The 14,913-nt window shown below is 43.8% G+C and overlaps 1 protein-coding gene across 2 annotated transcripts in view; it reads right to left on the bottom strand.

Annotated features, from left to right (window-relative positions):
- Positions 1-14,913, bottom strand: part of HEPACAM2 (HEPACAM family member 2) — a 120,403-nt gene that overhangs the window by 57,761 nt on the left and 47,729 nt on the right. For both annotated transcript variants that reach the window (XM_088443865.1, XM_088443866.1), the window contains exons 3-4: positions 9,312-9,596; positions 4,518-4,814 (exon numbers count right to left, since the gene is read on the bottom strand). In XM_088443865.1, the coding sequence (XP_088299991.1) occupies positions 4,518-4,814; positions 9,312-9,596 (582 nt within the window). The remainder of the gene's footprint in view (positions 1-4,517; positions 4,815-9,311; positions 9,597-14,913) is intronic.

Genomic DNA, 14,913 nt, shown 5'->3' with positions numbered 1-14,913 from the left:
ACCCATGATGCTACCATAACACGCCCATGACACTACCATAACACGCCCATGGCGCTACCATAACACGCCCATGGCGCTACCATAACACGCCCATGACGCTACCATAACACACCCATGACACTACCATAACACGGCCATGATGCTACCATAACATGCCCATGACTCTACCATAACACACCCATGACGCTACCATAACACATCCATGACGCTACCATAACACATCCATGACGCTACCATAACACGCCCATGACTCTACCATAACATGCCCATGACTCTACCATAACACACCCATGATGCTACCATAACACCCCCATGACACTACCATAACACGCCCATGACTCTACCATAACAATCCAATGACACTACCGTAACACGCCCATGACTCTACTGTAACACGCCCATGACTCTACTGTAACACGCCCATGACTCTACCATAACACGCCCATGACACTACCATAACATGCCCATGACTCTACCATAACACGCCCATGACACTACCATATCACGCCAATTACACTACCATAGCACGCCCATGACACTACCATAACACGCCAATTAAACTACCATAACACGCCAATTAAACTACCATAACACGCCCATGACACTACCAAAACACGCCAATGACACTACCATAACACGCCCGTGATACTACCATAACACGCCCATGAAATGCCCCCTTTTTTGCGATCATCCGTTACTCCCATACGTTACCAGATTTTCATTCCAACCAATCAACTAGTTGGATGGTTGGACAGAAAATCTTTACATGTGTAACCAGCTTTAGAACACCCCTGGCCAAGCTATTGAATGACAGTGATAGTGCTGGGGCGTGCAGGGAAAGGTTAATGCAGGTGCACACTCTCAGCACTAAGAACACTGACAGTAAAAACAATCTTGAAAAACTCTACAATTAACATTGGGTGCAAATGAGGCCCTTAGTGCATATTTGGCCAACTATAAGAGCCCATCCACCACGTGAAGGTGAACCCCTAACATTGCTAATTCTAACACATTATATTAATCTGTATCAAGGACTAGGGGGCACTGGTATGATAAGTCCTAGATAAATTGATCACTGTAATACTGTAATATACCTTTTTGCCAATTGCAACAGTAAAATGTTATTGAACCAAGTCCTATAACTTCTGTGTTAGTCAAACAAATACTTCTATTAGTGATTCTAATTATAGGAACACTAGTATAAGGGACCCCGTATGCCAGGTCACCTCTGCCTGCCCCAGAATCCGCCCTACCCCCTGCTCCACCGCTTCCCCTCTCTATCCACTGCTTTTACAGCTCTGCACCCCCGCTTGGACCCATTTCCTACTCCCCTAGGGTCCCCTTCTTCCCCCACGTTCTGTCCAGCTCCCTTACCTACCCATAGGCGAAACTGGGGGGTGGTCTGGGGGTGCACAGGACCACCCATTAACCCAGTTCGCTAAAAAAAAAAAAAAAAAAAGATGGCCACCAAGGGAGCTGCTGAGCATGCTCTTCCCACAAGCAGCAGCAAAACAGAGGAACAGGATGGAGGTAAGTGCTGGCGATGACTGCAGGGAGGAGGGGGGAATTGTACCTGTGCACAGTGCTAAGAAGGGAGGGGGGGATTGTAGGTGTGCACAGTGCTGAGGGGGGATTGTAGCTGTGCACAGTGCTGAGGGGGGAAGGTGGGGATTGGAGCTGTGTACAGTGCTGAGGGGGAGGGGGAATTGGAGCTGTGCACTGTGCTGAGTGGTGGAGGGGGGGATTGGAGCTGTCCACAGTGCTGAGGGGAGAGGGGGGATTGGAACTGTGGCCCTGATTCAGAGCGCTCGCTCTGAATCAGGGCGTTTTTTTTTTGTGGAGTCGGCTTCCTGGCCGCTCGCTAAGCTGTGAGTGACCACCCACAGCTTTTGCGAGCAGCCAGTTGGTGGTAGGGTCTCGTTCCTGCAAGCCCCAGGAAGCTCAATACTGACATCACTCATGATGTCAGTAGGGCCGCCCCCCAAATGACAGGCGTTCCTTCGGGAACGCCTCCGTTTGGCCAGCCACCCCCCCCTCCCCGCCTACAAAATGGGGCGAGCTGTCGATCAACATCGACAGCCGCCCCGTCTTGTATTGAGTCCCGCAGCGAGTGATTTCTTGCTCGCTGCGGGGCTCACGCGTGCGCACTGCCCGGCCATCGACTCGCCTGCGAGTGCATAGCGCTTGCGAGTGGATCTGAATCAGGCCCTGCGCACAGTGCTGAGGGGGGAGGGGGGATTGGAACTGTGCACAGTGCTAGGGGGGGAGGGGCGGATTGGAGCTGTGCACAGTGCTGAGGGGGGTTGGGGGATTGGAGCTGTGCACAGTGCTGAGGGAGGATTGGAGCTGTGCACAGTGCTGAGGGGGGATTGGAGCTGTGCACAGTGCTGAGGGGGGATTGAAGCTGACTGCACAGGGGAGCTGGGGAGGAAGGTTGGAGTTAACTGCACAGGGCTGGGGGGGGGATCGGAGCTGACTGCACAGGGGGCTGGGGGTTATGGTTGGAGCTGACTGCACAGGGTTGTGGGGGATTGGAGCTGACTGCACAGGGGGCTGGGGGGGTTGGAGCTGGACTGCAAAGGGCTGGGGGGTGGAGTTAACACAGGGCTGGGGAATGACGCTGATGCACACTGTGGCTGGGGGAATGGGGCAGAAAGACGCACACTGGGGCCAGGGGAATGGGGTTGAGAGACACACTGGGGCAGAGAGACGCACACTGGGGCAGAGAGATGCACACTGGGGTCGGGGAAATGGGGTTTAGAGACACACTGGTGCAGAGAGACGCACACTGGGGTCGGGGAAATGGGTCTTAGAGACACACTGGGGCAGAGAGACACACACTGGGGTTGGGGAATGGGGCTGAGAGACGCACACTAGGGCTGAGAGATGCACACTGGGGCAGGGGGAATGGGGCTTAGATACACACTGGGGCAGAGGGAATGGGGCTTAGATACACACTGGAGCAGGGGGAATGGGGCTGAGAGACGCACACTGGGGCCGTAGAAATGGGACTTAGAGACACACTGGAACGTACACTGGGGCTGAGAGACACACACTGGGGTCGGGGAAATGGGGCTGAGACACACACACTGGGGTCAGGGGAATGGGGCTGAGACACACACACTGGGGTCAGGGGAATGGGGCTGAGAGACACACACTGGGGCAGAGAGATGCACACTGGGGCAGAGAGATGCACACTGGGGCAGAGAGATGCACACTGGGGTCGGGGGAATGGGGCAGAGAGACGCACACTGAGGCTGGTGGAATCAGGCTGAGAGCCACAGATGGGCCTCAGGATGAAGAGACGCAGGGGGTCCTGAGGATGGAGAGGCCCAGGGGGTCCTGGGGATGGAAAGAGACAAGGGGGCCTGGAGATAGAGAGACATGGAGGCCTGGAGATAAAGAGACACAGAGAGCCTGGAGAACCACGGAGGGGCCTGGGAATGGAGAAATTGGGGGGTCTGGAGTTACACAGGGAAGCCTGGAGAGACACAGAAATTTGACCAGGGAAATTCACATTTTTCCTGCACAAAAGCTTCTGTTACTACAGTATATATTATCTGGTTATGATGATGACATGGGTTATATTTCTACGTAAACAGGCATCTTCCACACAATGTTATCTCCTACATGAATAGTGAATACCAGCTGAAGACGCTGCCCAGTGAGGCTCAAATTCCTCAGAGGTTCCCCGTTGCAGAGAAACCACCATATAGGTAAGAAAAGACTTTCAAACTGACTGGGGCCCCAAAAACCCGCTGAGGGGTGACACCAAGTTGACAGGAGCCGGGTGCTGTACTGTAGCATCAAATGCAGCACTCGGCTCCTGACAGTGTGAGGGAGCCGGCGCTGCATAGTGCTCACCCGTACTTCTTAGACACACACCAGACCACTGGGGTTCGTGCTGCGAGGCCATTGCCCCTTTTCAAGTGACCACGCCCCCTGTTCACGAGGCCACGCCCCCTTTCGGCTACGCACACACACAACATACCTTCTTACTCCGGTGACACCATGGGGAAGGACGCCACTGGTGTTTTTTTTTTCCCAATATCTGACATGGTACTAAAACTGGGACCACCCATTACCAGATCTCTAGTTTCGCCTATGTACTTACCTCGCTCCCGTAGGTCACGCCCTCCTCCTTGGCTAGGACTGTCCCATCTCCCTAGCTGTAGGAGCCGTTGGGGCACTTGCCCTGGCTCCCACTGTACATGCATGTCGGGGACAGGACAGAATTTAGCAAATTATTATATAGATAATTTATAGAGATTACAACCAAAACATTTTCTGTCCTAAAATTTTTTATTATTTACGTTATGTGAAATACTGAGTTAAAATTCTGTGAAAAGTGAAGTTACTATGTAAAAGGCTAGCGTAATAACTTTCACAAATGCAGAAAAATGTGTTACTGTTAGCATCCAACCCCGAGATTACTTTACATTGAGTGTGGGACACATTAGGGTCATGTTAGGTCATATGTTACTTTAGTGTATCTAGCCATACGTGAATTTTCCTACCGATGGGTGTAATGATGACAGTAAATTGCGCCTCTTCTCCTTTCCCAGTGATGTTGTTGTACGCCCGGCATAGGTAATCCACAGTCTTTTGTCTGACTTTGTCGGAGAGGAGGTTAAAGTATGGTCCATAGTTGATGATCTCGGTGGAGTTGTTACGCCTTTGGATCCAGGCACATGTGTTTGGCGGATTTGAGTCAGCAGAACAGTCAAAGCGAACAGATTCCCCATTGTCAACGGTAAATACCTCTCCGACTTGAAGTCCTTTATCTGAGATCACTCGCAGCCCATAAGGTCCATCTGTTGTTAGCAAGGAAATATATGTTATAGAATCTGAAAAGCATAACAAGTAATACTCTATAATAATAATAATAATAATAATAATAATAATAGTATGGCTTAGGGTTGGCCACTGAACATCGATGGTCTGCTGGTAAACTATCTGCTGGCAGATTGAGAAAGAAACATCTATGAGCGCGGCGGTACAGTGGACGTGTGCTGCTACATCTGAGAGGCGTGCCATAAAATTGATAGACATCCAAATGTAAATAAGCCCCAAAGCCATTAGTAAGATCTACTTGTTGATGAAAATACACTGATACCTTCCAGAAAATGCAAATAGCCATAGAGGTCACTGTCCCTTATAACCAATGGAGGGAAATTATACTAATGATCCAATTTGAATGTATATATCTCTGGTTTTATTTATATATATATATATTAGGGATGTGCAGGCTCGGTTCTACTCGGTTCCGTTCGTTTTTTTTAACCGAATCTTATTGGGTTTCAGCTGTCACGAGTTTTGGATAGCCAATAAGATTCGGTAAAAAAGACCGAACGGAACCGAGTAGAACCGAGCCTGCACATCCCTAATATATATATATATATATATATATATATATATATATATATATATATATATATATATATATATATATATATATATATATATATATATCTATATCAAACAACTTCATAATGGGGGTAAGGTGCAATCAGGGAGTTTGTTAGACTCTTCAGGGAGTCAGGGAGATTGCTACTATTTCAGGGAGTCTCCCTGACAATCAGGGAGAGTTGGCAAGTATGATATAGAAAATCCCGCCCCAGTGACTGTGTGCTAGGTGTGTGACAGTCCAACATTCAAACAGGGCAGCCACACCAACTGCCACCCCAAACGCTGCCAAATATCATGGCCGGGACTCACTGGCAGTTGGTTTTACTTCCCTATTTGAATTTTGGTCTGTCACACACTTAGCACACAGTCACTGCGTAGTGTAGTACCGGGATGCCAAAGGTAAGTAGCAGGGTTAGGGGGAGGGTTAGGTTTAGGGGTTAAGCACTAGTGGAGGCTTAGGTTTAGGGTACGGGGAGGTTAGGTTCAGGCACTAAGGGGGGAGATTAGGGTTAGGCACCAAAGAGGGAGGGTTAGGGTATGGAAAGGTATGCTAACCCTGTCGGGATCCCGGCATCGGGATTCTGACAACCGGGACCCCGACTGCCGACATCCCATACCCAACCCTACTTGTATATACTGTATATATATATATATATATATATATATATATATATGTATATATATATATATATATATGTGTGATTTTTAGAACTGCATGTTTATTCTCCAGTGTTTAGATTCTACTTATATGTATTGTATGAGGTCTTAATCTATTAGCATCATGAACAGGAAGTGAGGTCATCTTCTGAGGCCTCATGTGACCCCTGTCCTGGCCTGACTTTTCTATAAAAACCTGCTTTGTCCCGCTCCACACACATCCCCTTGATGAAGTCCAGATAAGAGGATGAAACGCGCTGGGACTGTGCTATCCTGCCTCCATGGACCTTCCTAACTTGAAATAAGAGAGATGCTCATTTCCGATTTCTTGTTTTTAAAATTTAAACCTGCCTTTTCTATTTACACTATTTATTTTCTACCTATTTGTTATTATTTATATGTGCTTTGTTAATTATGTTTTGGTGCTTAGTCACTTTGTTTTTTAGTAAATAGACTGTATTATATTTATTTATTATTAACAAAACCGTTTGAGGTCCAGTTTTTGCTGAATATGTTATGCACTGAGACACGTTACATGTTTTGTAAACTGCTTTAGGATAAATTAAGATTTTTACATTTGTTAGAATTTATTGTTGCGCGTATGCACTTTATTAATCACACAAAAAAGTTTTTTTTTTTTACACATTTTGTTTTTTATCATACACTTGATTAAGCACTTATAGGCGCTCGTTATCAACTACATTGCTACAATTTTGAAATCTAGATGACATAACCCAACTGCCACTATATTGTTGATTGAGCAGACACCCATTTGGAAAAGGGGAGTGCAATAAGGTTATTATTGAATAATCACCAAACAATTAACACAAGGTTTTATTTTTCGTATAATAATACATTTCTTAGAGTGGACTTATATTTGGCGCTGTAATCATCTATTATTCTCCATATATATATATATATATATATATATATATATATATATATATATATATATATATGGTAATCTGTAGAAAGGGGAACATGGCTACGGATTACATCTTCCTCTGTGATAGTAATCTGCTGTGGAAACACTGACGTAGAATCGATACTAATTTTCTACCTGTGGTTTCTCTCACCAGATTAGTTCTATGAAGAACTGAACATATTGGCTCACTTACTGTTGTTTGCTGAATGGCTTGTTAAATAATAAATCACCTGTTTCACTGGGACTTTACTGCTGAGGGTGTGCCGCCGATGGCTTCTGTCACCAGCACCCAGACACCCATTTTATCACTGAGCAGATGGCAGGTACTTAGTGCGAGGGACCTTTTTTTTTTATCAGCGCACACCCCCGCAGTCTCAACATATGGCACACGGAAACCCTGTGAGCTAGCTGAGGTATTATAAACATGTTATTGACAAGTTATAGATGGAAATTTCCCGAAGCCAAGATCTCTGCTGTCATATTCTACATTATGCCGACGTGCAAAACTTTAACTGTTTCACTGCTGGAGGCAGTACGTCTTCACTGTGGTCCCAATTACCAGTTCCAAAGACCTGTGCTGGCAGCAGGGTTATACCTCAATTTCATGCAAGTCTGGTGTTTGACATCATTCACATATTATTGTGTCTATTATGCTCAATTCTGTTGTCGTCCTGTCGCTGCCCTTACAAAATCGATGTGTCATAAGGAACATGCTATATTGCAGAACGTGCAAGTACTCATTATACACACATAATTTAACAAGCATGGAAAATGATGGCCCAGCCATACAAATTCTATTAGTCCTTTTTGTGGCATTATACACCTATTTTTAGCTCATTTAAAGGTTAAGCGATTTTCAGCTGGGATTACAGGAGTTTGGAGTCCCCATCCTCTCCGTTCTGATTAAAAATTATATGAGTAGCAAACCAAAGTGCAGGCACCGCAGTAAAACTTGCTGCCAAAAGAATGATTCCTCCGTTGCTTATCTATTAGAAATCGGAAGACCCTTGGTAATGTAGTTTTTAAACTATTGTAAGGCAGGATGACTTTATTTGAGATGAAGCAGGGTGCGTCACTGTTCTGTGTGCTCTTAACAAAAACCATCAAAGCATCTCACCGCAGCAGCCATTCACGGCAACTGAAAATTGATATCGTGTAGATAGGTTGAGTCAAGGGATTTGAAATGAAACATACTGTAGAAATTTTGCCCTACCTATATACTGTAACTGTTGTGTTCCCGCTAGGCTATTTAAGTGGGGCGCCGCGCCCTGCCCAATGTGAAGTAGCTGAAATGCGCCCTGCCCTTATGGCAGCTATCCCAACCCACGAGCCACAGTGTCTGTCCCGTGGGGGGGGGGGGGGTTCAGGTGAAATAATCACCGGTGAGTGAATAGGTGCCGTGAAAAGGGGACGTGTTTCAAGAACACACCCCCTTTTCTAGTGATCACGCCCCTTTTCGTGACCTTCAGTGAGAGCCGCCCTGTCCACCCTCCAATCAACACTATAACTGAGCTTTTGGGGAGGCCTTGGAGGTTTTGATTGTCATTTGTATATGTTGTGTATTCTTAAATATTGGAAAATGTCTGAAAAGTTTACATCAAAAACATTATAAATAATCTATATAATAATTCTGTAAGGTTTGTTCTGTCTCCATCATGAATGATGCCCATCTAACAGCTTCCACTGCTTTGGACACAAGACAGACCTAGCCAGAGAATAGGAGGACCCGGTGTGAATGGCATAAGTATGGGCGGGGGGTGGTACATGATGGGGGCGGGGGCTGGGCAGTGGGACTGAGTGGCGGGGGGCAGAGCATCAGAGAGGGGGAGGAGCAGGACAGAACAGTAGTCAGTGTGGGGCGGAGCAGTAGATAGAGAGGGGGCGTGGCCAGACAGAGCAGAGGGTGGGATGGGGCATACTCCTTTACTGATAATAACTCTAATAAGAGATAAAATTGATCAGCAAACAAACAACAAACACAGCTCCAAAATGGGGAGCAGCATAAAACAGTGAGACATCAGCCATTTCTTTGTAGGCATAAATAATATGGAGACTTCTTTTAACTCATCACAGGTGACCCAATTGTATTCTGATGATTAAGAATACATGAACTATGGCCAAACTGCAATAGAATAATAATAATAATAATAATAATAATAATAATAATAATTAATAATTTCATGTAAACAAAATTAATAATAATTAAATTATTTGGGAAGTTCTTCAATAACCACAAGTGCTAAAATTCCAGTCCATATACAATTTAATGAATTTGGAAGCATTTGGGATGTCCATGCACTCTGACGTGCCCGGTACTTACAATATATTGTTGGTGTGATTATGTCGCTTTCCATTTCACTGACATAATTCTTGACCAAACAGCTGTAGTTCCCAATATCGCTCTTCTTAACGGGAGAGATCGTGAGCCGGTCGTTGTTTTGTGAGAACAAATACCTGGAGCTGTCCTGCAGAGGGCTTCCATCTTTTAGCCACTGATATAATATTCGATTTCCTTTCAACACTGAACATTTAAACGTGATATTGTCAACATATTCCACGGCTCCGTACGATGGCTCGCTCTTCACAATGGGCTTTGAAACTGGAACTGGAAGAATAAGGTAGAAGTCAAAAGTTGGGCAGCAAAAGTGACCTGTTAATGTGCGGAAATATTTACAGCTATATTTATGAATATTATTGATCTGACAATATATATATAGATTTATTTATTTGTAGATGTTTAGTACACATTACAGTGGCTATTTCAGAGGTTCCCAAACTCCGCCATTACAGTCCAAGTTTTAGGCATATCCCTAATTGAGCACAAGTGATTTAATTAGTACCTTAAGGCCCCCATACATCAGCAATTGATTGCAGCAATTGTGCAATTTGCAATCGATTGTGTAGAAAAATCTTTCCCTTTTTCAATCGATTGTGGCAATTGAGCAATCTACAATCGATTGAAAAAGGGAAAGATTTTCATACACAATCGATTCCAAATTGCACGATTGCTGCAATCAATTGCTGATGTATGGGGGCCTTAAGTCAATTTGATTTAACCATCTTGGCTCAAGCACGGATATCCTCAAAACTGAGGCAGAGTTTTGTTTTGTTTTGAAAAAAAAAGGTACATTTGATTTCACCTTTATAATATGTCTAAATAATATATATTTAAAAACCAATACAAAAACAGTTAGCAAATACCAAGAACTATACAGAAGACAGTGGGTCACCAATTTTAAATGTAAGAAGGACAGTTTCACCACGAGTATAGGAATGGGTTCTTCACTAAACAGTTTTAGATCATTGTGTATAACAAATCATTGAGTGATGCTGTTTTAACTATCACGCCACTTACGATCTGTTTGTATTTTATTTTTATAAGGAATTGGTTGTATTTCACTGTAATTTTGACCTGTATGGTGCTACAGACACTTGGTAGTGCCATAAATCTATATACTAATTGAGAAAGCCTGTCTGTCTGTTATTTTACGCACGGCCAGAGTTTTGGACCTAGCTCCACCAGATTTTGGGGTCTATTCATCAAACGATAAATGGCCTGGCTAGTTTCCGCATTTTTAAGTTATAGGGCCATTTATCATTAGGGGTCCTGTCGGACCCCCGCGGTATTCAGCAAACTCCGAAAAATTTCAGTTTTCAGAGTTTGCTGGTGAGAACAAGCGCCATCTTCAGACAGCCCTTGTTCTTGGATCCCCACTCCTTACTATGCAAAGGAGTTCCGGGGATGCAAAGAGGGATCCGAGCGGATCCTCCGCCGCCTCCTCACCAGCTCCCCGGTGGCTGTGTGCATGCGTGACCCTTGCGTTGCCGGGGTGACGGGGAGCAGGTAAGTAACGCAGCTACAGAAGTAGCTGCGGTACTTTCCACAGGGACAACTGCTTTTAAGAGCAGTTGTCCCCTCACTGGAACAATAATGAATTGCTCCGGTGTCAGGCTACCCCCGCTGCGAGTTGGATACTAAAGTATCCCATACAGCCTTCGATGACAAATAGGCCCCTTGGTATGTGTCACAAACCGTGCTAGAGTCCTCCGCCTCAGACCCCTGCATCTTCCCATGTGCCTGTGCCATCACGGTCCGCGGTGCCTCCGGCTGTTGCCCGCGTGATTTCCGATGCTGGGCCTCCACTTGAGAATCGTCTGCAACATCCCCGCTATTGCCTGTGTTCCTGTGCCGCAGATCTATGTGCACACGGCGTGCCAGTACACAAGTCTTCCTGACCATGGGCGCGGCCATCTTGGTCCAGGTCAGGTGATACTCGTGCATCCAGTCACCAGCAGTCTCAAGTTGCCTCAGACTATCTGCCTCAGCCTGCTGGTATAAAAGACCTCCCTGTAACACATGCTGGTTGCTAGTGCAACAATGTCCATTGCTGCTGCATGACATGTTCTTGAGCTCCCTGTGTGAAACCTATGCTACTCCATTCAGGAGTCAAGTTCCAAGTTATTCAGGTTCATTCCACATTACTCTAGTCCGGATGCAAGTTCCAAGTTATTCAAGTTCAATCCACATTACTCCAGTCCGGATACAAATTCCAAGTTCTTCAAGTTCAATCCACGTTACTCCAGTCCGGATACAAATGCCAAGTTCTTCGAGTTCAATCCACATTACTCCAGTCCGGATACAAATTCCAAGTTCTTCAAGTTCAATCCACATTACTCCAGTCCGGATACAAATTCCAAGTTCTTCAAGTTCTATTTTCATATTGCATTATCTCTGCACAGAGAACTATAGTATAACATCTTATTTCATAGTCTTCTCTATTGCTGTATGAGCAGGAACTATACTAAACCATCTACTTTTAAACCACCTCTTGATTCAGGTGTCTCTGTCTCACACCCCAGTTCGGGTACACAACTCCAAGTTCCCCAGGTCGTGACAGTATGGTGGTGTAGTTTGACCAGGATTAGGTTTTTGCCTAGGTTTGAATTTCGTCAGGGCCACACACTGTCAAACAGTCCCTAAAAATGGGGACACTTAAAGTACACAGGTTCCACTGATGGCTCAAGTGGAAGTTGGCAGTGTGCCAAAAACCTGTGTGAAAGCTACAAAAGTATCCATATAACCTCACAGTCTGAGCAATTGTCAAACTGTATGACTCTTGCAAGTTCATATTAAATCCAGAGTTACGCCGGGTATCGAATAGGCGATTTTGACAGGCGATTGCACGATAACGACACATTATGCCACACAGTTGTGCCCCTTACACATTCTGCCCCCCCCCCAGCAACTCACCTCCCCGTGTCCCTCCAGCAGTCTCTCGCCTTACCCTGTATGCCATCAGCAGCCAGCAGGTGTGGATTTGAGGCCGGGCCGCCAGCTGTAATTAACAGGCAGGTAGCAGTAGACATGGACAGACAGCACTGGGGCAATTTGAATCTGGCGTCGGTCGCGAGCAAATCAGAGCTCGCGGACTGGCAGACAATCAGGAGCTGCCACTGCTGATTGGCTGCCTGTCCATGAGCTCTGATTGCTTCATGATCAGCTGCACTGCCTCTCCATGCCTGCCTGCTGGTGTCGCCAGCTGTAATCAGTAATGCCGTTTCCTTCCTGTTCTGCGTTGATGCTGGACCTGTTCTGCACATGCACAGAATGGGTCCTGCGCATATGCAGTCCACCCACTGTCAGACTTGTACGTAAACATTTGGGTTTGCGTACAAGTCTGAATCAGGCCCAATAAGCGGCAAAAAGAAATTCTAATTAACGGTTCTAGAACCTGATAATTAATAAATATGCCCCCTGACCTCTATAAACCATTACAAGCTGGAACTTTCTGCAAATATAGGGAATGATAAGGATTCTCTTGTTAGTGATGAGTAATATGTGGTTCTATAGAAATAAACAATAATAATATTAATTAGAAAGCCTTAAGCATTATTAATAATAATAATAACATTATTAATAATAATAGTATTATTATTATATTAGTAATCATGAGATAAGTCTTATATATAAATATGTTACCAATTTTTTTCGTCCATCTATTAACAAGCCGCAAAGTAAATGACCCTCTAGCTCTATCTAACAATACTCGTACAGATTTTATGTAAATGATGTATTAATAACAGTGTGCTATATTTGTTCATGGGCTGTGACGGGAGTAACAGATGTATTCACACCATGTTTATAGCTTTTATTTACTTAACTATTGTTCCAAAACTTAAGTCTGAAAGCCAAGTATATGAGTAGAACGCAGAGCAAATACCACAGAACGGTCTGACAGATACTACACTAAGAACAGTACATAACCCCTGATAACTTAATGCTTCTGTGACTGCATTGTGTACTGTATTGTCTATGCATTATACACTTTAGTTATTTTCATACATAATTTTTTACAGAGAAACTTAAAGGAACAATGGACAAAACAAAATTGTATTTGTGTCACTTGTTTGTGTATTTAATAAAAATCCACTCTATTTGTCTGTGATCTATTGTCTGTATACCCGCTCATCACTTCCATCTAATACCTTTTACCATCTGTCAGTCATTAATAGTATCCCTCCTGTTGGTGGGCACTGGAAGCCTGTCAGTAAATGATTGCCATCTGAGGTGAAGATTCTTCTGAATAGCAATTAAAATAAATAAATAGATAAATTATTGCCGTCAGTGGGCAAACCTCGCCATTCTGTGCTCATAAGATGGTCTCATCTGTGCCCAGGCAGATTGTGTGCCATAGTTTATTGTACAGAAATGATTGTTCACCAAGATGGTGATTGCATCCAGTCAAAAGAGAGCCAAACGTTCTTGCAAATATAAAGCCCAATTCTTGCCTACAGCATTCAGGGGAAATAAAGAAGTTGTAGAGGGGAATTCAATTCATAGCATTCTGCCCCCGAACATCACTGCAATATCCAGCTGTGAATATCAGTCTATTACAGCAGAAAATCTTCCATTATCACCCCTAACACCTCTATATGTGGTGCAAGGGCAAAATAGCAAAGTTACTGTACAACACCAACACAAAGAAAAAAATCCTCAGCACTAATAAAAAATGTCAATAAAATATGCAACATAACTAATCAATTAAATATGAAAAATTAAAACAAGTGAAAAAAAACAATGGTGTCATTTTAGCAGCTCGTTCCAAAAGTGATTTGCGAACTAATCCAACCTGATAAGTGAACCAAAAATAATAAAATATGGAACAGTGCTTATCACAAACATTCTTATATAAAATGCAAAATAACAAAAAAAACACTGGTAAGGCAGAAAAATAACTTGCCAAAACATGTCACTATAGGACTATAATAGTCATTTAATAACAAATGTAATCCATCACAATCAGCATAATAATAAAAAAAAACATATATTTTATCCTAGTTAAAAATGTATTTCTAAAGCTGCATACACACACAACAATTTAGTAAATGAACGATTTTAGTAAACGATTTTCGTTAATTTTTTCAAGGGAAAAATTAACGAAAATCGTTTACTAAAATCGTTCATTTACTAAAGGTGCATACACACGGTTCAAATTTGTCAGATGATTGATTGAACGATCTGAACGATTTGATGAACGATTTGACCAACGATTTGAACTATGAACGATTTTTGACTGCATTAAAATTAATGGAATCGTCCAAATCTGACTGCAAACACAATCAGATGTCACATATCATCGTTCATCGTTCAGACATGTCAGAATTTCCGTCAGATATGAATGATTGAACGATTTTTTAAATCGTTATCGTTCAGATCTGAAGAAAAATCTGACCGTGTGTATGCAAGCTGCATACACACACAACTATTTTGTTACCAACGATTTTATGAACGATTTTCTGTCAGATTATCTGTCAGATTTTTTAAAGTGTAATGAACGATTTTTTTGAACTACAAACGATTTTTGCATATTCCTTAATGAAAATCGTTCAGTTGGTCAGTCTGACTGAACTACAAACTACAA

Source organism: Taudactylus pleione, unplaced genomic scaffold, assembly GCF_031769625.1.
Source record: "Taudactylus pleione unplaced genomic scaffold, aTauple2 ptg000335l, whole genome shotgun sequence".
Lineage (NCBI taxonomy): Eukaryota > Metazoa > Chordata > Amphibia > Anura > Myobatrachidae > Taudactylus > Taudactylus pleione.
The sequence above is the reverse complement of the archived record's forward strand: the minus strand, read 5'-3'. Positions and strand labels throughout refer to the sequence as shown.